We start from the raw sequence: 19,687 nt of genomic DNA, 5'->3' as shown, positions 1-19,687 counted from the left end.
CCATCTTCTTCCTACCAGCACCAAAGATGTATTCTGACGAACAACCCACAAAGGCTGTTAGGTGTGTGGGGGGAAGTCAAAGAGGTGTAATTAGCGAATACATCAGAAACTTCATTTTTGCCAATTTCTTTTTCTCAGGGAGAATTTACATAGTTAGGGGTTCCCAAAATTACATTTTTTAGATGCCACCAACTGTTATCTTCAAGTATGAGTCTAAAATGAGAGCCAGTGTGGTGTAGTCATTAAGAGTGTCGGACTAGTATCTGGGAGACCCGGGTTTGAATCCCCACTCGTGCCATGGAAGCTCGGTGGGTGTCCTTGGGCCAGTTACTCTCAACCTAGCCTACCACTCAGGGTTGTTGTCGTGAGGATAAAATGGAGGAGAGGAGAATGATGTAAGCTGCTTTGCCCCCCCCCCCCCCAATTTGGTGTGATTTTTACAGTGCTGAGATTTTGTTTTATGATGTTCGGGGTTAAATTAGTGGCAATCTTACTGCAATGAAAAGTAAAAATATATTGGGGAGTATCTCTCAAAAAAAAAAGACTGAACTGAGGCTGTCCTACTTAGGTTGCATTTTGAGAAAGCAAGACTCACTGGAAAAAGACAATAATGCTAGGAAAAGTTGAAGGCAGTAGCAAAACATGGATTAAAACACTGCCTTGTGTTTGCAAGATCTCAGCAAGGCTGTTAATGATAGAACATTTTGGGGGTCAGTAATTCATAGGGTCGCCATAAGGCGGAAGCAGTTCAACAGCACATGATACAAACCTCTCTCATAATGAGGAAGAATACCTGCAAATTGCTGACGGGCCTAGAACAAAACGCAGTGTTTCAAAATGGGATTGCCTTTTAATCCTGTCTTTTAATCCCACCCCCACTCTTCAGGGAGAGTTTGTATCAGCCTTCCGACAAGCCCAGCGGCGGGAAAACGCTTTACCGATAGTTAACGCGGGGATGAGAGTCCTTTTTGAAGGCGACTGTGACACCGTTAAAGACATCGGCATCTTTTACGGAGGCGTGGGCTCCACTACGCTCGCTGCAAAGCAAACCTGCCAGGCGCTTATTGGGAGGTATCGTATGATGAACCTTTGTAGATTATCTTTCAATTAAGGGCTTCTCCAGACAACAGCTTCCTGTACCTAACAATAGCAATTCCGGTTCATCCCCTAAGAGCCATCTGGAAGGGCTGTAAGTTCTCAGATTCATAAAGGTAGCTGATTTTCACAGTTTGGGGCACATTTCGATTATTGATAGGGTTGTCAACCTCCAGGTGGTGGCTGGAGATCTCCCACTATTACAACTCATCTCCAGCCGATAGCGATCAGTTCCCCTGGAGAAAATGGCCGCTTTGGCAGTTGGACGCTATGGCATTGAAGTCCCTCCCCAAACCCCTCCCTCCTCAGGCTTCGCCCTCAAAATCTCCAGGTATTTCCCAACCCAGAGCTGGCAACCCTAATTATTGAACCACAAGAATTACACTACTGCGTTCAGTATGAATTGTGCTCTCCACCACAGTAGGTTGATTTGTAGACAGGCAAATAAGGATTTGGTGGAGAATTTCACCTCCTGAACAGTCCTGATTCGGTTTCCATTCTATGTTCACATTGTGGTAAAGAGTATTGCATAAGGAGAGCTTTGGTTAAAAGAAGAACAAAATAGCAGGGAGAAAGATTTTGTGTTGATGTGAAAGGAGCTTAAGTACAAAACAAAAGGATTATGTTTGGTTATGATTATGTGATACTCCTTTAATGTGCTACGACATTGAATGTCAACCAATATCCCTCCCACACACAGTTCGAGATATTCATGTTATTGCAGATCTTAGAAGCTAAGCAGGGTCAGCCCTGGTTTGGTTTTTTGGATGGGAGACCACCAAGGAATACCAGGGTCGCTCTGCAGAGTCAGGCAGTGGCAAACCCCCTCTGTACATCTCTTGCCTTGAAAACCCTATGGGGTCGCCATAAGTCAACTGCGACTTGACAGCAAAAAAAAAAACATTCATCGGGTTGCCATAGGTCAGAAGCGACTTGATGGTCCTTAACTCACACACACACACACACACACACCCTTCTACAAGAACCCCCTCCTGAACAATTCTGGTTTGCACATTTTGCAAAACAATAGGAGTGTGTGTGTGTGTGGGGGGGGGGCCCTTCCTGATCGCCTCAGACTGTCCTGTAATATGGGTGCCACCACAGAGAATGAATGTGGACAGGCAATTATCGATTTTACCTGTTTCCTGGATGGCACCTTCAGAAGGCTTTGCTCCATTGAGCCAGAGTTAAAATGCCTATTTTAATTTCTATATCTATATAAACTGTATTTGAGGATAGGTTATATATTCTCTGCAGTATTCTTGCTTTGCGATAGTTACTCATGGATGTGACAAAACGAGGCAGCCCTTGAGAAATATTCACGTGCAGTCTCTGGGTGGGGAGGGACAGGAAGGGGCAATAGTCAGCAACAGTGTGACATCACTTCCGGGAAAACCTGGAAGCGATGTCACATGTCTCTAGTAACTGTGGGAAATTCGGTGGTAAAACCAACAGCGTTTCTGGCAATACCTAAAGAGGATTGACATAACTTCTGGGAAAATCTGGAAATGATGTCACACCATAACCACACAGCCTTTTTAAAAAGAAAAATCCTTTTCCCGCTGGAGTGCCGATGGGTAATGTCTGGTGCAGGCAGAATATCTTTTGCCACCAGCAGGCCCATGACATCCCTGCCCTCGGACATCCAGAAATGATTACAGGGAATTAGGAAATGAAATCTCTTTCGTTCTGTGATGAACAATGAAAATCTGCAGATGAATGAACATCAGTTGAAAAGTCAAAAGATTTTGCTGTATTAGCGTATGAATCCAATCAGTCTCAGTAGCAGTTTTAGAATCAAGACTTGTCTATTCAGTACTGTGTTCCTGTCTTAAAGTATCCATTGAAATGACAAATGTCAGTCTTGCAGTATACAAGAACGTAAGAGTCCTGCTGGATCAGACGTGTAGTCCATCTAGTCCAGCATCCTGTCTCTCACAGTGGCCAACCAGTAGTTTGATATCCCCTTACCTGCCTATTAAGCATATTTAAAATGTTGTTGTTGTTGCCAGACCTTGGAATGAGCAGCTGTTGGATGAAACTTGCAGAAGATTACTGACGGAAATTTGTCTCCCGAGCTCAGCTCCTGGTGGCAAAGTGGAATACAGAAGGACTCTCATTGTTAGTTTCATGTTCAAATTCTACCTGGAGGTGCTGCAGTCACTGAAAATAATGGTAACATCCTTCTTTGTAGATGTGTATGTTTTTACAATAGTTTATAAGCATCCTCATCCACAAACTATCTAAAGTCCAAAATGCTTAGATTGAAGACTGTTTGATTTATTTACTTACTTGTATGAGTCTTTCTGGGCAGCTGTTAGGCAACACCTAAAGTAGAATATAAAGTAAACCTAAAAGAAAAATAATAAAGTAGCAAGACAAAACTCAGTAACTTGATGGCACTTTCTACCACTGCCAGCACCAAATATTTATACATAAAAGATGTAAAATGGCTAAGATGGTGCCTTTTAGTAGAACAAAGTATGTAATAAAAAGGTATTCACACCTACAGTTTTAAATTCTTATTTTAAATTAGATAGTATTTATTTACTTGACTTCATTTCTACCCCACCTTTCTCCCCAACGGGGACCCAAAGTGGTTTACGTCATTTTCCTCTCCTCCATTGTAAGCCGGTTTGAGTCTCTCTTAAGTGGTAGAGAAAGTTGGCATATAAAAACCAACTCTTCTTCTTCTTCCTCCATCTGGCCCAAGGTCACCCAGCAAGTTTCCACGGCAGAGTGGAGATTTGAACCTGGGTCTCCCAGATCCCAGTCTAGCATTCTAATCTCTGCGCCATGCTTACTAAAAGGTGACAGGTAATTTCCTGCTTGATAGGGCTGACATTTTAAAGACTGTAAAGGAAGTATCTAGGTTATGTCCATTATCTCTAGCAGTTTGGGTGACTTGTATACTGATTTTTAACCTCCAGGAATTGTAGCAGATCAGTGTGTGTGAATGTAAGGTTAACATTCAATTCAGTTTTAATTAAATTGAAATGTTTCCTTTTAAAAATGTGACTAAAATTTATCTTCTTTCAGTATCCCAGTCGCTATCCTGATATTCCAGAGAATTATTTGAGTGCCCTTGAGCATTTCCACTCCAAAATACCTCAGAGTATGCAAATATACCAGGTCAGTGGCATGAATTTACCATTGCCTCACTGCACTTAAGTCACTTAAGTCATTGTCTCACAGCTATAGTTTCAAGCGGTTCTGTGGTATCAGACTTAGATTTCTCCAGATAGCCTGGAAATTAGGCAATAATTTAACTGGTTGTTTTGACTTTGGCTACTCAGTTCAGATAGATTGATTAACTGTTTCCATAGTGCTGGGGTATGAAATGAAAGATTTTGCTATTCTACCACAAATTGTTACAAATGTCCACTGGCAGAGAAGGAATTGTTTAGAACGAGAATTTGGAGTGTGGTAGGTCTGAGAATGAACGTTTGCATCTAGATTGTCCCACTGGGGCTCTTGTACCCCACTCAGACTCTGCTCCCAAAGCATCTCGTAGGAGGAGACATTATACCATGTTTCTTTTCATCCATTCCAGTCACATTCTTAAGTGCATGCATCGAAAGCAAAGCAATTCATGCTGCCATTAATTATTTTAGCCCAGTATTTCCATGCATAAAATTATACTATGTACAACATATGCGGTGTGTCTCATTAGAATCTTCATCTCCCCACACCTTTCTTTGGCCCACCAATGAGCACTTGGCGCCCCAAGGTTGCCTATCCCTGATGTAGATAGGGTTGCCAGTTTCCCCGTGCCACCGGCATGGGATGAGGTAGGGTTGCTAGATCTGGGTTGTGGAACTCCTGGAGAATTGGGGATGGAGCCTGGGGAGGACAGGAACCGTAGTGGGGTACGTATGAGCGGCGGAGACTAATCTGGTGACCTGGATTTGTTTCCCCACTCCTGCACATGAAGCCAGCTGGGTGACCTTGGGTTAGTCACATCTCTCTTAGCCCCTCTTACCTCACAGGGTGTCTGTTGGGGGGAGGGGAAGGGAAAGGTGATTGTAAGCCGGTTTGATTCTTCCTTAAGTGATGGAGAAAATCGGCGTATAAAAACAGACTCTTGTTCTTCTTCAAATTATGTCTGAAGTTTTTTATGGCTGCGCAAAGGGGTGGAAACTTACAAAGAAAAAAAATTGGACTGAACCTAGGGGACATCTTTACTTTTGTTTTTGTCTTTGTCTTTTGTGGTGACTGAGAAGGATGTGGAGTCAGGCCAACCTCCCCAAGACCCGGTGGGCCGCCCCATCATGCACCAGGCCGGTCTTAAACACGCCACAGGGGAAGCCATTTACTGTGATGACATCCGGGCTGTGGATGAAGAACTCTTCCTGGCTCTAGTGACCAGTTCCAAAGCCCATGCAAAGATTGTGTATGTGCCGCAATGTATCGCCGGGGGTTGAGGGGGGGGCATCTTTCTAGATGGTTAGAAAAGTTCCATTTTTGTGTTTGACGGAAGTGCTGCTATCATGCTGCCTTTGTACAAATCTATGGTGAGACCACACTTGGAATACTGTGTACAGTTCTGGTCACCACACCTAAAAAAAAGGATATTGCAGAGCTTGAGAAGGTGCAGAAAAGAACAACCAAAATGATCAGGGGACTAGAGCAATTGCCTTAAGGCTGTTTAGCTTGGAAAGAAGGCGGTTAAGGGGAGACATGATAGAGATCTATAAAATTATGCATGGTATGGAGCGAGTGAACAGGGAGAAGCTTTTCTCCTTGTCTCATAATACCAGAATGTGGGATCATCTGCTGAAGCTGGAGGGCGAGCGATTCAAAACAGATAAAAGGAAGTATTTCTCCACACAACGCATAGTTAAATTGTGGAACTCCCTGCCCCAGGATGTGGTGATGGCTGCCAACATGGAAGGCTTTAGGAGAGGAGTGGACATGTTCATGGAGGAGAGGGGTATTCAAGGCTACTAGTAAAAATGGACACCCTTTCTCAACATCTGCCTTCTATTTTCCCCATTCCTGCCACAAGGGCTTGTAAAAGCAGAGTAGAGCGGGCCATAGCTCAGTGGTTAATCAATTGGCATGCAGAAGACCCCTGGCGACCCAGGTCCAATCCCTAGAATCTCCAGGTGAAAGGACCGAGTAGGAGGTGATGTGAAAGACCTTAACCTTAGACCCTGGGGAGCCATTACTAATCAGAGCAAGAGAATACTAGCTTTCACGGACCAGTGGTCTGGTTCAGTATAAGGCCGCTTCATGTCTCCTTGTGAATCTTCTCTGCAGATTTCATTGTACCAGTACCTTGTCATCGCTAACTGCTTTGTGCCTTCTGATTCCTCCTCTCAGATCAATAGATGCTTCAGAAGCCCTCCAGATGCCTGGCGTGGTCGACGTTGTCTTCGTTCAGGATGTTCCAGCCACTAATGAGTTCTATAACTACGATGTCCCGGAAATTATATTTGCCCGTGAAAAGGTACGCTGTGCTTGATCAGCCTACGTGGTGTAATGCTGTTAGAGTGTCGGACTGGGATCTGGGAGATTCGTGTTCGAATCCCCACTCTGCCATTGATAGGGTTACCAACTGCCAGGTAGTAGCAGGAGATCTCCTGCTAATTCAATTGATCTCCAGCCGATAGAGATCAGTTCACCTGGAGAAAAATGGCTGCTTTGGCAATTGAAGTCTATGGCATTGAAGTCCCTCCCCTCCCCAAACCCTGCCCTCCTCAGGCTCCGCCCCAAAATTCTCCCACCGGTGGTGAAGAGGGACCTGGCAACCCGAGCCATTGAAACTCGCTGGGTGACCTTGGGCCAGTCGGACACTCTCAGCCTAACGTACCTTACAGGGCTGTGGTGAGGATAAATGGAGGAGAGGAGAACAATGTGAACCACTTAAGGTCCCCTTTGGGAAGAAAGGCAAGTTATAAATGAAGTAAATGAACAAAATAATAAATCACTGGTCATCATTTCCTGTTAAGTTACCTTTTATTTGGTGAGTGTGAACACTCTACATTGGGAATCAACCCTGGCGATCAGTGGGGTGACAGATGACGCAGCCAGATCGCCCCTCACACGGGGGTGAGCTGCTGCAGCTGTTGTGTGGCACTGCCTGCCATGCTGTTAAATTCCAAAGGTGCCCGCAGGCTCAGAAAGATTGGGGACTCCTGTAGTATGGGGTCACCATAAATCAGTTGTGACTTGATGGACTTTTCCACCAATACTACTACATCTGAAACTACCCTGGAAAAAAGTATCTCAGTTAGTACCTTGTTAGCAGATGGTTCACCTCCCCCAAGTGTGTGTTTGGGCAAATTTAAATACAGGAAAAAAAAATTTCCTTTGGTTTGTTAGACTACTAGATGTTTTCCAGATTTAGTTATTGTTATGATTGTAAGATCGGACCTTATTAATCCATTGTTTTCTGTATTCTTATTATTCTGTATTCTATTTGTGTGAGTGTGTGTATGTGTAAATATATATGTAATTAAAAATAGAAAAAATAAATACAGGAAAAATGAAGCCGTTTTCTGTATTTTGCAGGTGACTTGCATGGGTCAGATTGTTGGTGCCGTGGTTGCAGATTCTGATGTCCATGCTAAGCGGGCAGCTGCCAAAGTGAAGATTCAGTATGAACCAGAGGAGCCTGTCATCCTGACCATAGAGGTGAAAACCAGACTGTCCCCTCTTGCTGCTTTTTGTCTGTGTCGTACAACTGTGTCCGTTTTGCACCTAGTGAAGCGTTATGGGCTTCTCAATCTGTCAGTTTGCGTTATGGTCACTTAAGGAAGAATCAAACCGGCTTACAATCACCTTCCCTTCCCGATCCCACAACAAAAACCCTGTGAGGTAGGTGAGGCTGAGAGAGTGTGACTAGCCCAAGGCTGGCTTCATGTGGAGGAGTGGGGAAACAAATCCAGTTCTCCAGATTAGCCTCTGCCGCTCATGTGGAGGAGTGGGGAATCAAACCTGGTTCTCCAGATCAGAGTCCACTACTCCAAACCACTGCTCTTAACCACTACACCACATTGGCTCTCATCGATGCCAGACAGGACCCTCAGTGGTGGGACAACCAACAGATTGGCTCCACTTTTGTTGAGTGGAGAAGAGAGCCTTTACTCTCTCCCCCCACTCTATGTCAAACAGAACACAAACAGCATATCCTATCAGAATTTTTAAGCTGTGTTTCTATCATTCTTATGTTGAATAGAGGCACCAGTTTTGGTCTGGGAGCTAAGGGAAAGCCTTTTAAGAACTTACTATTGAGCTCAGCATCATCTCGATTTGGAAAAGTATTGTGCATTGTGTCAGTTAATATTCACATACTTCCGGAATAAGATTATTTTTATTTGTGTGATTATGTTGCATGTATGTGTGTGTGTGTGTGTAAAGTGCCGTCAAGTCGCAGCCGACTTATGGCGACCCCTTTTTGGGGTTTTCATGGCAAGAGACTAACAGAGGTGGTTTGCCAGTGCCTTCCTCTGCACAGCAACCCTGGTATTCCTTGGTGGTCTCCCATCCAAATACTAACCAGGGCTGAACCTGCTTAGCTTCTGAGATCTGACAAGATCAGCATGTATATGATTGATTAATTTTTGTACATTTTCTTGGTTTTGAAGATAAACTTTTTCTCCGCAACGAAAACAATGAGAATGTTGTTGGATCTGCTTGTCTGTTTTGCATGTATTCAGTTTGCTTTTTAAAATGATTTGAAGTTATCTCTGTGTGTTAAGTGCCATCAAGTCGCTTCTGACTCATGGCACTATGAATCAAAGTACTCCAAAATGTCCTATCTTTGACAGCCTTGTTCAGATCTTGCAAATTGAGGGCTGTAGCTTCCTTTATTGAGTCAATCCATCTCTTGTTGGGTTTTCCTCTTTTCCTTCAACTTTTCCTAGCATGATTGTCTTTTCCAGCGATTCTTGTCTTCTCAAAATGTGACCAAAATACGATAGCCTCAGTTTAGTCATTTTAGCTTCTAGGGTCAGTTCAGGAGTGATTTGATCTATAACCCACTGATTTGTGTGTGTTTTTTGGCAGTCCACGGTATCCATAGAAGTTTTCTACTTCCGTATATTTAGCTTGTTTTAAAAGGAACATTCAGGGAAATAAAACAAGTTGTGTTTGTCTTCTGTCACTGCAGGAGGCGATAGAGCACAACTCATTCTTTGAACCGTTAAGAAAACTGGAACACGGGGATGTGGAGAAAGCCTTTAAAACTGTCGACCACATACTGGAAGGTATATTCAGCGTGTTGGGTTGAAAAATGAGATCTGTACATTTGCCCATATTCCACTTTCCAGGGCACTACAGCTCGATGAGTCACTTTCAAACTGAGAGACCTTTGGTCTTTAAAATCCTGTGAATATGGTTAATGCACAGTATAGTGTGGAAAACACCATTTTACATTTGAGTTACGGTCCCTAGGAATGTGGACATTTAACTCAAACAATATCATAGGCATGCCCTTTTGATTTCTGTTTTTATAATTGTTTTAATCATACTGCTTTACTGGGTTTTTATGATTATTTTGCTTATATTGTAAGTGACCCACAAGGGAGAAAGGCGGCTAATAAATGTTGAGAGAACTAAATCAACTTCCTAACTCTCCTGATAGCTCAGTAATTTGTATGGCTTATGATAGGACAGATATTGACTCTTGGCCATCGATGCTTGCCAGCTCCGGGTTGGGAAATTCTTGGAGATTTGGGAGTGGAGCCTGAGGAGGGCAGGTTTGGTGGAGAGGAGGGACCTCAGTAGGGTATAATGCCATAGAGTCCACCCTCCAAAGCAGCCATTGTCTCCAGGGGAGACAATCTTTGTTGTTTGGAGACCAGTTATAATTCCAGGCGATCTCTAGGCCCCATCTGGTGGTTGGCGGCCTTATCAATGCTTGCTTCATGCTCTATTCCCACAACATAATGCTTCTCCCTGCTGCGCCCTTGTCTGAATTTCCCCTTATATTCCTGTGACTTTTATAGGCCAATCTCCCTCCTGCTGTGCATAGTTGGGTTTTGTTGCATCTTCAGTCTGGACTCAAAATAGGTTAATTGGAGAATTATTCTACTGTTTACGGTCCTTTCACCCAGCAGACTAGGGCTCAGGAAGCGATCTACTAAAGTCCCATTTTGTGTAATGGCGTTTATTCCATTTGATTCTATGGGGGTTTTCTTCCAAGCAAGTGGCCTTAGGACTGCAGAATTCATCTTGCCTTTCATCCACCAGGCTGGGCCTTACTTAATCTTGCCTTCTCGAGACAATCTCTAGAGCAGGGGTGTCGAACTCAATTGTTACAAGGGCCGGATACGACATAAATACCACTTGATCGGGCCAGGCCATGCTTCACCCACCCAGATCAAGAGGGGCAGGGTGGCATAAGAGCTCTCAAGGGTCCGGATCCGGCCCGCGGGCCTTATGTTTGACACCCCTGCTCTAGAGCCTCCTCACTTCACAGCCTCCCACATGTGTCGTGGGCCCTCTACATGTTTTCTGGCATGTTTCCACTGTGGGAAGAAACTGAGGTGATATTACCAACCTGTCCCCACGCTTCTCGTCCGCCTTGCTCTTCCCACCAAAAAGGCCAGACTCCTCAGTTGGGGGGAAATGGATTTGAAGACTTTCCCCTCCTTTTTTTGGGAATAGGTGAGATCCTTATTGGGGGACAGCAGCATTTTTACATGGAAACTCAGAGTATTCTTGCGGTTCCGAAAGGGGAAGATAAAGAAATGGACATCTATGCATCAGTTCAGCATCCAGCATTTGTACAGGTTAGAGGGCAATTTCAGAATTATTTTGGCATATGTTATAGTGATCCCTACCCAACCCCCAATAAGAGAAAATGGGCACTATTTTGTCATAATCTCTGAGACTAAGCTAACTAAATGAAGTTAGAACATCCATGTTATGTAGGGTTGAACTGTTATTCTGGAATATCCTTCCCCTGGAGACTTGCTAAAGGCTGAGTCTGAACCTCTTTTAGAAACACGAGATCTTTAATGAGGGGGATGTGCATTGATGGTTGGGGAGTTAATCGTATGCACTCTGAACAATGCACTTCCAATCCACCTTCAAAGCACTTTAGTGATTGCTTGCAAGTGGATTTTGTCGTTTCGCATAGTAACGCCATTTATGCTTGGTAATTAGCAGCGTGTTCCAGGCTGAAGTGCCCTGCGTATTTTTTTTAGTTTTTCACGCTGAACCGTCATTCAGGAAGTGGCTGCGAAGCCGGTGCATACCTCCTTCACATTTCTTAAGAGCCCCTTTAACGCGACCTTTTGTGTTTGCTCTGGCCCCGCCTCTAAGAATCCCCTCAAGGAAGCAAGTAAAATCACAGCTGCGCATTAGCTATGCAAACGGCAGTTGCTAATGGCTATGCAAACAAGGTACAAAGGAGCAGGCAAGTGTGAGGGGGTGGAATTTCTCCATTTGCGTCAGGTCCGTGAATAGGCATTTTAAAGGTCGCATTTACAAAAGAGCTTTGAGCAAGCATCAAAATTGACCCAGCATAAATGGCCTAAAATTCAGTGGCAAAGTGCAATGAAGGTGATTTTCAGTGTGTGTGAAAGTGAGAATGATAGTACTGGTCTGCCTCACTGGATTGTTGTACTGTAATTATATTTTTTATCTTTGCTTTGTGATTTTATGGTTTTTTAATTGTAATTTTGATTTGGATTGTACGTTGTTGAACAGAGGAAAGGTGTAAGGTATATATTTTTTAAAAAATGTGTTCAAAGCGTTTTCGGCAGTTAGGGAAAGCTCTGCACAGTTACTATTAAAAATGCAAATAAAATGTATTTAAAGGCTGAGTCTGTGTTCAGTCACCATTTTGGAGAAATGAGGTTTTGGAAGCCCCACAGAGTATTTCTGTGGGTGCAAAGATGCTTTAAAAGTTTTGTGAGTTTTGTTTTATTGGGCAAAAGCTATATATTATGTCAAAGATATAAGGTTGCCAGCTCCAGGTTGGGAAATACCTGTAGATTTTGGTGGGTGGAGCATGAGAAGGGCAGGGTTTGGAGATGGGAGGGAACTGATGGTCCCATGGCCAAAGCAGCCATTTTCTCTAGGGGAACTGATCTCTGTCGCCTGGAGATTAGTTGTAATAGCAGGAGATCTCCAGCCACCACCTGGAAGCTGGCAACAGCCCTACAAATATATGAAAACCCTGTAAAAATAATAACTAGTGTTTTTAAATTTTTGCAGGAGTTGGTGTCATCATGTTTAGGTGTCCCAAGAAATCGGATTATGTGCCACGTGAAAAGAATTGGAGGGGCTTTTGGCGGGAAACTGATTAAAACCAGTCAGTTGGCTTGTGTGACTGCCGTGGCCGCCAACAAGTGAGTGTGTGTTGACCGTGGTTCAGGAACTTGGTGGTGGTAGTGGAACGTGAGATATGAGAAAATCATGTCATGAATTACTGCAGTAGGTTGGGGACAGGGGACATTGAAACCCTCGAACATGCACTGATATGTTGCCCATTCTACCACGAAGTTAGATCAAAGCTTATTTCCCCCCTGCTTGGTAAATTCCCTGAAGAGTCAGTTGAGCTTTTGGCAAAGAACCTCCTATTAGGAGAAGACCCTCCGCTTACGCTCCAAACTGCCAAGTTCTGCGCTGTTGCTATTAAAATGCACAGAACTTTATTAGGGAATGATCGTTAGAATATTTTACCATTTTATCAATTTTAAGGTGATAATTTTAACTGGGGTTGTTTTTTATTGATCTTACACTTTTATTTGTACGGGCAGTCTATGATTCTGCAGTGCAAAACTACTGAGCCTGGAAATTTTGATGTGTTGGCATGTGATTGGTCAGTTGACCGTATTAATACATTTGATTTGATTACTGCAGTAGGTTGAAATAAGCATTCACTTTTTGAACAGCATAGTTGAAACCCAGTCAACAAATAATAAGAAAACTAAGTACAGGTCGAGTATCCCTTATCCGGACATCCCATTTCCGGACAGATCCAAAGACTGGACACTTCGAGGCGGCATGCAGGCAGATCCATGCTGCCTGCTTTCAATGTTTCCTCTCACCTAAAAAATAAAATACAGTATACACTACATAGTAGGTGGAGACAGAAAGCCTGCAACCACTCCAGGTGGGGGCAGAGCTAAGTGCCACCTTCAAAATGGCGGCCACTCATTTATGGATTTACCCTCCCCCCTTCAGTCACCCAGTGTGGTGTAGTGGTTAAGAGCGGTGGTTTGGAGTGGCGGACTCTAATCTGGTGAACCGGGTTTGATTTCCCCACTCCTCCACATGAGTGGCAGACGGTAATCTGGTGAACCGGGTTGGTTTCCCTACTCCTACACCTGAAGCCAACTGGGTGACCTTGGGCTAGTCACGGCTCTCTTAGGGCTCTCTCAGCCCCACCTACCTCACAAGGTGTCTGTTGTGGGGAGGGGAAGGGAAGGTGACTGTAAGCCGGTTTGATTCTCCCTTAAGTGGTAGAGAAAGTTGGCGTATAAAAACCAACTCTTCTTCTTCTCAACAGGGCTTTTCCCCTTTTAACTGAGCTGTATTTAGCTGTAGGGAGGGGATTGCTGGGGGGCAGAGAAGAGTCTCGCCTGGTGAGGGCTTCTGTGCTGATTTTGCGAGCAGCAAGCGGCTGGGGAGGTGGTACCAGCAGCAGGGGGCGTCGGGTTGGGGCATGTAGATACCTTCCCAAAATGTCTCTGTCTTGTACGCTGCTATGACTATGGCAGGGCCAGCTTTTTTTCACCTTTGTGTAGATGCACCTTTGGAGGGAGGCACCTAAGTTGGAACCTTCACAGTTGCCACAGGCATAAATAATTCACCTGGGGAAAAAACTGCTGATTCCCACCTAGAACTGCCGAAAGGAGTGCTTTTTCCTGGAAAGGGTCTCGTTCCTGGAATAACTGCATGACAAGCTGAAATTAGCACTGATAATTTTTTTCCAGGGTTCAGGTTCACTGATGGGAATGTGATGGCTGAATGTATTTCCTCTTGTACAGGTGGAAGGTGCCTGAGAGCCAATTTACTGTGCAGGCCAACACATTCTCATTGGTGAACCTTCATCCTGGAAAACGTTCAGCAGTCTAATTTCAGCTTGCCATGCAGGTATTCCAGGCATGAGACTCTTTCCAGGAAAAGCACTCCTTTCGGCAATTCTAGATGGGAATCAGCAGTTCTTTTTTTTCCCAGGTAATTATTTATGCCTGTGGCAACTGTGCAGGTTGCTGCTAGCCCTTGCAATGTCTGGGTCTTCCCATTCCTCTGTTAACCCTATTCTTCCATCTTCCCTGAGCAAAGCCCGGGTGAAATCCCAGTGCATAAGGCAAAATGTGGGACATGCAAGTTTGGTTTCGCTCACAACCAATTACAAAGCAGCATGTAAAGAGGTGGGGATTGAAATACTTCCTGCTTTCTCAGAGCTCTTTCTGAGCAGGGTTTTTTTTTTAAATCAAGGCTTGGATTTCTCCCCCCCCCCTTTTTCAGATTGCTCCGTTGGTGTTTTTTTGTTCTTAAAATGCTTTTTTATGTGGCAGTTGGGTTTGGGGGGGATTTTCTTTCACAGTAAGAGTTACATGTAAGCCAATAACAAAGCAGCACTTAAAGGGGCGGGGACTTGATTTGAGCTTGGAGACTGCTGGTGCTTAGATTCCCTAAGAGGATCAAGATGCCAGGTACAATTCTCCCCTTCCCCTCCAGTTACTTTTGAAACCTGAGTTTGCCCTAGCTATTTCGATGCCACCAGTGAAATTACTTTAACACCCACTCCTCACCCTGAACAAAATGTTAACGCATTAGATGTAATTAAATGTGATGCTTCCGCAAGTATTAAAACAGTCGTTCTTAGGACACCATTTAAATTTAAACATGTACTTTCTCTGGATTGCACCTGGTATCCTTTGGTATTTTACAAGCTGGGGATTACAAAGAATTGCAGGGGGAAGGAGCAACTTGGAAATCTCCCACCTCCAAAATCTCTTTCCCTCCTTTGTATTCTATAAACTGTCAGTGGCATGAGTCGGCAATTCCTCCCCCCTTTATGTAACTGAAGAGCCCCGTGGCACAGAGTAGTAAGCTGCAGTACAGCATTCAAAAGCTCTGCTCACGACCTGAGTTCGATCCCGACGGAAGTTGGTTTCAGGTAGCCGGCTCAAGGTTGACTCAGCCTTCCATCCTTCCGAGGTCGGCAAAATGAGCACCAAACTTGCTGGGGGTAAAGGGAAGATGACTGGGGAAGGCACTGGCAAGCCACCCCGTAAATAAAGTCTGCCTAGTAAACGTTGAGATGTGACATCACCCCATGGGCCTGTAAAGACCCAGTGCTTGCACAGGGGACTACCTTTACCTTTTTATTTAACTGACTCAGCTGTTTTCCACATCTCTGTTGCAATGCCCACAGGCACTGTGGCACCTGCTAATGGGTTTCTTGGAACCCATTTACTTCTTAAACTAAACAGTATCGGCTTTCCTGCGTGTCGGTAGAATAGGAGGCACTCCAGGAGAACCCAGGAGGCATTGCTGTGGTGCGTGAAGGGAACGCTGATCTAGAAACAGCCCCCTTCATCAAAGGGAAATACCTGGCTTGCAGCCTCCCAACATTTTGGATTGGCCCCAATGTTCCATGGCAGCCACTTAGCTCTGACTCTGCAACATCACTGATGTCAGCACTGCGGTGGAGCTGAGCTGCAGGCAGTGTTTAGTTTTGGCCCTCGGGAGTGTCTAGGCACCAGCAGTCATCCTGAATCTCTGCCCGGTGACAGGCTGGCCTGACTCTTGGCAGGGTTCTCCTTCAGTACATTGGTAACATAAGAAAGGCCTTCTGCATCAGACCCAGGCCCATCGTCCAGCAGTCTGTTTTTACAGTGGCCAACCAGGTGCCTCTAGCAAGCCCCCAAACAAGAAGACTGCAGCAGCATTATCCTGCCTGCATTCCACAGCACACAAGATAATAGGCATGCTCCTCTGATCCTGGAGAGAATATGTCTGCATCATGACTAGTGTCCATTTGTACTAGTAGCCATGGATAGCCCTCTCCTCCAGGAACATGTCCACTCCCTTCTTAAAGCCTTCCAGGTTGGCACCCATCACCACATCCTGGGGCAGGGAGTTCCACAATTCAAGCCTCAAAATTATTGCATAGGGCCAAATGCCATTACAAAAATTAGGCGAAAAACACTATAAATTCACATGACGTTTATATTTACGTATACATTTTTAGTGCCAAATTAAAACTCAAGGCAGAAGAAAAAAAAGAAAAAGTTTCTCTAAACAGCTGAAACTTACCAATATACTGAACATAAAGCATTCAAAGTAATCTAAAATTTAACAAAACCCACAACTGCTCATGACTTGAAGCCATAGCTTTTAACGCTTGCCTGGATAGAGCTCACTTTTGTGAATGGAGAATCTTCCATCGTACCATGTCAGTCAGTTATAAATAGGATATGCAGTTCAGTTCTGATCGCTAAGAATACTTTGGGTCAGCCTAGCCTGAATTTTCTTTGCTGCTAGCACAAAGAGGGTGACTTTATGTGAGACCGCTGGCTCCGTGCCTGCGAGGAGAAAGAGCTTTCCCTTTCACTGTGCAATGATCTAACTTAGCCACGATTGTCCCTAAGAGTTTTTTCCTTGAAGCATGATATAGTAGGTCTTCTAGTTCTCAGCCTCTGCAAACACATGTACTCTGGGCAACTGAACATTGGGAATACTCCTTTCCTTCTTTGCTCCTATGACCCATAGGTCCTGAGCAGTTATTTCTTAGAGAAAAATATGATGGAGAGATATTTGGCCACAGCCAATGTTATATTTGGATCTCTGTCCATCAGCAAAAAGGAGACTATTTTGTCTCTTGTTATGGGGGCAGGAATTTTCACTGATATGGGGGGAAATCCATTTATCTCCATGGTGTTTAAAGAGGGGGAATTCCATCACCTTATGAGATAATGTGTCAGTTCAATCTTAACCACTACACCACGCTGGCTCCTACAGACACACACATACTGATTTGGGATGACTTTGTTAATCTTAGAGAACTTTCTTTTTTCCTCACACTCTGTCCTCCAAGTTTTGAGGGTCACCTTAGTGTCTTGGCAGCACTGTTTGAGGTCACTCAGAGCAAGAGCTTCCATCGGCTAGTGGTTTACCCAGCTCTATCTGTGACTTTCCCAGGATCCATTCTGAGAAAGGTCTCAAGTAATCACCCCCCCCCCCCGATATTTTTGCTCCAGGACAGGCCATGCGGTTCGCTGCATTCTGGACAGAGGCACTGATGCGTTATTCTGTGGAGGTCGGCACCCTGCCACTGGCAAATACAAAGTAAGCAGAGGGACAAACCCATGCGCTGGGGGTGGTTCTGTTGGGGAATAGATAGCGAGTTTCGTTACATGTCATACAGACAAGGGTTAAAAATTGATTGTATTGATGCTGACCAGTTCAAGAAGGTGATGTAATGTCCAATGTGTCAATTAGCTATTGGTCAGTGAGGATCAGTTGTAAACATGTTGTTGGTCACATACCCAAAAATCTGCATGTTACAGCTCTTTCTCTGTGTGATAAGAAAGAGCAGTAGCAGTTACCTTTTCGATCTCAACCAGAGAGGATGGGGCAACTCTGTATTTCAGAGATGCCATGTGCTTAAGTTTAGATTCCTGCCAGTTCTTTTCTGGCACGTTTAGGAAACTAGATATGTAGTAAGGATTTATTGTTTTAAACTCAAGTTTACCCTACCCTATTTTATAGTGAGTAAAGTTTTGTTTTTGCTAAGACAAAGGACTTTGTCTATTCATTGTGTGTGTGTGTGCTTTAATTGACTTTCACCAGCCACAATCATACGATTCATAACCTCTGATTAAAGAATTTTCCTAATAGGTTCACAGGAAAAAATTAATTATATTTAAATGGCAAAATTCATCAGTTCAGAATGGTGATGTAGGCTAGTGCAAGCAGAGCTAGGATCAGATGAGTTGTATCCTCCCTCAGATGTGCAGCTGACTGGATAGCTTTAGGCAGCCCACCCTTTCCCAGGGCCAAACTAGACAGAATATGGAAAGATCGCTTAATCTCTTCACCTGCTTTGAAGAACTCTTATATGTGAAGGACTCCACTTATTCAGAAGTTTAATATAAATGCTAAATAGTGTTATGAAGAGCTAGATTCAAGTCCAGTTTCACTTTAGAGATCAACAAGGTCTAGACATTAGGAAGAATTTTCTAGCAGTCAGAGCGGTTCCTCAGTGGAACAGGCTTCCTCGGGAGGTGGTAAGCTCTCCTTCCCTGGAGGTTTTTAAGCAAAGGCTAGATGGCCATCTGTCAGCAATGCTGATTCTATGACCTTAGGCAGATCATGAGAGGGAGGGCATCTTGGCTATCTTCTGGGCATGGAGTAGGGGGTCACTGGGAGTGGGGGAGGGGAGGTAGTTGTGAATTTCCTGCATTATGCAGGGGGCTGGACTAGATTACCCTGGTGGTCCCTTCCAACTCTGATTCTATTATTCTAAGATTTTCCAAGGTATGAGCTTTCGAGAATCAGAGTTCCCTTCGTCAGAGCTTTGAGTCTCAAAAGCTCATGCCCTGAAAACCTTTCCTTCTTTTTTGGAAGATGCTACCGGGATTTATTCACATGCTCCTATTAATTATGTCTCAGTGGCTGCAGATTTCACAACAACTCAGTTGTGTGCCCAAAACAGAGAGCACAAACATGGCAGAAAAATACTCTTTTGATCATGCCTTCTTTTACCAGTGAAAGCCGTTTTTCTAGTTTTAATCTAGGTTTGTTTTGGGGAAGAGGTGGTAGAAACTGTGATCAAGTCATAGCTGACTTATGGCGACCCCCTTGGGGTTTTCAAGGCAAGTGCATAACAGAGGTGGTTTCCCATTGCCTGCCTCTGCTTAGCAACCCTGGACTTCCTTGCTGGTCTTCTATCCAGATACTAACCAGGGCTGAAATTAAATCAAAAGAGTTTCCAACAGTTAGAGCGGTTCCTCAGTGGAACAGGCTCCCTCAGGAGGTGGTAAGCTCTCCTTCCATGGAGGTTTTTAAGAAGAGGTTAGATGGTCATCTGTCAGCAATGCTGATTCTATGACCTTAAGCAGATCATGGGCTGGAGGTAGTTGTGAAATTTCTGCATTGTGCAGGGGGTTGGACTGATGGTCCCTTCCAACTCTGATTCTATGATCTGGTTAGGGGAGGGGCTTTGGCTCAGTGTTAGAGCATTTGCTTGGCATGCAGAAGGTTCCAGGTTCAATCCCCGGCATCTCCAGTTAAAGGGACCAGGCGAGCAGGTGATGTGAAAGACCTCTGCCTGAGACCCTGGAGAGCCACTGCCGGTCTGAGTAGACAATACTGACTTTGAAGGACCAAGGGTCTGATTCAGTATAAGGCAGCTTCATGTGTTCATGTGACCCTGCTTTGCTTCTGAGATCTGATGAGATCAGGCTAGCCTGGGCCATCCTGGTCAGGGCTCTTTCATGCACAGCAAGAATGGTTTACTTTAATTTAATTCTAGAGAACATGAAGGCTTCCTCAACCCTTCCCATTGGCTGTCTTGAGCTGGCCAAGGGGCAGAATTCAGTCCGTTGCCTTCCCTATAGAATTAGTATAGTGCAATAGTCTACAATCATCATCAGATATAAAAAGAAGACTAGAA

At 44.4% G+C, this 19,687-nt stretch overlaps 1 protein-coding gene across 1 annotated transcript in view; it reads left to right on the top strand.

Annotated features, from left to right (window-relative positions):
* Positions 1-19,687, top strand: part of LOC130487794 (aldehyde oxidase 1-like) — a 54,048-nt gene that overhangs the window by 16,504 nt on the left and 17,857 nt on the right. The window contains exons 14-23 of the mRNA XM_056861313.1: positions 887-1,071; positions 3,108-3,270; positions 4,135-4,227; positions 5,319-5,488; positions 6,421-6,547; positions 7,612-7,734; positions 9,212-9,308; positions 10,711-10,835; positions 12,268-12,401; positions 17,271-17,358. Coding sequence (XP_056717291.1) covers positions 887-1,071; positions 3,108-3,270; positions 4,135-4,227; positions 5,319-5,488; positions 6,421-6,547; positions 7,612-7,734; positions 9,212-9,308; positions 10,711-10,835; positions 12,268-12,401; positions 17,271-17,358 — 1,305 coding nt within the window. The remainder of the gene's footprint in view (positions 1-886; positions 1,072-3,107; positions 3,271-4,134; positions 4,228-5,318; positions 5,489-6,420; positions 6,548-7,611; positions 7,735-9,211; positions 9,309-10,710; positions 10,836-12,267; positions 12,402-17,270; positions 17,359-19,687) is intronic.

The sequence above is a fragment of the Euleptes europaea genome, chromosome 15 (genome assembly GCF_029931775.1).
Source record: "Euleptes europaea isolate rEulEur1 chromosome 15, rEulEur1.hap1, whole genome shotgun sequence".
Classification (NCBI taxonomy): Eukaryota; Metazoa; Chordata; class Lepidosauria; order Squamata; family Sphaerodactylidae; genus Euleptes; species Euleptes europaea.
This window is presented reverse-complemented; position numbering and strand designations above follow the sequence as displayed.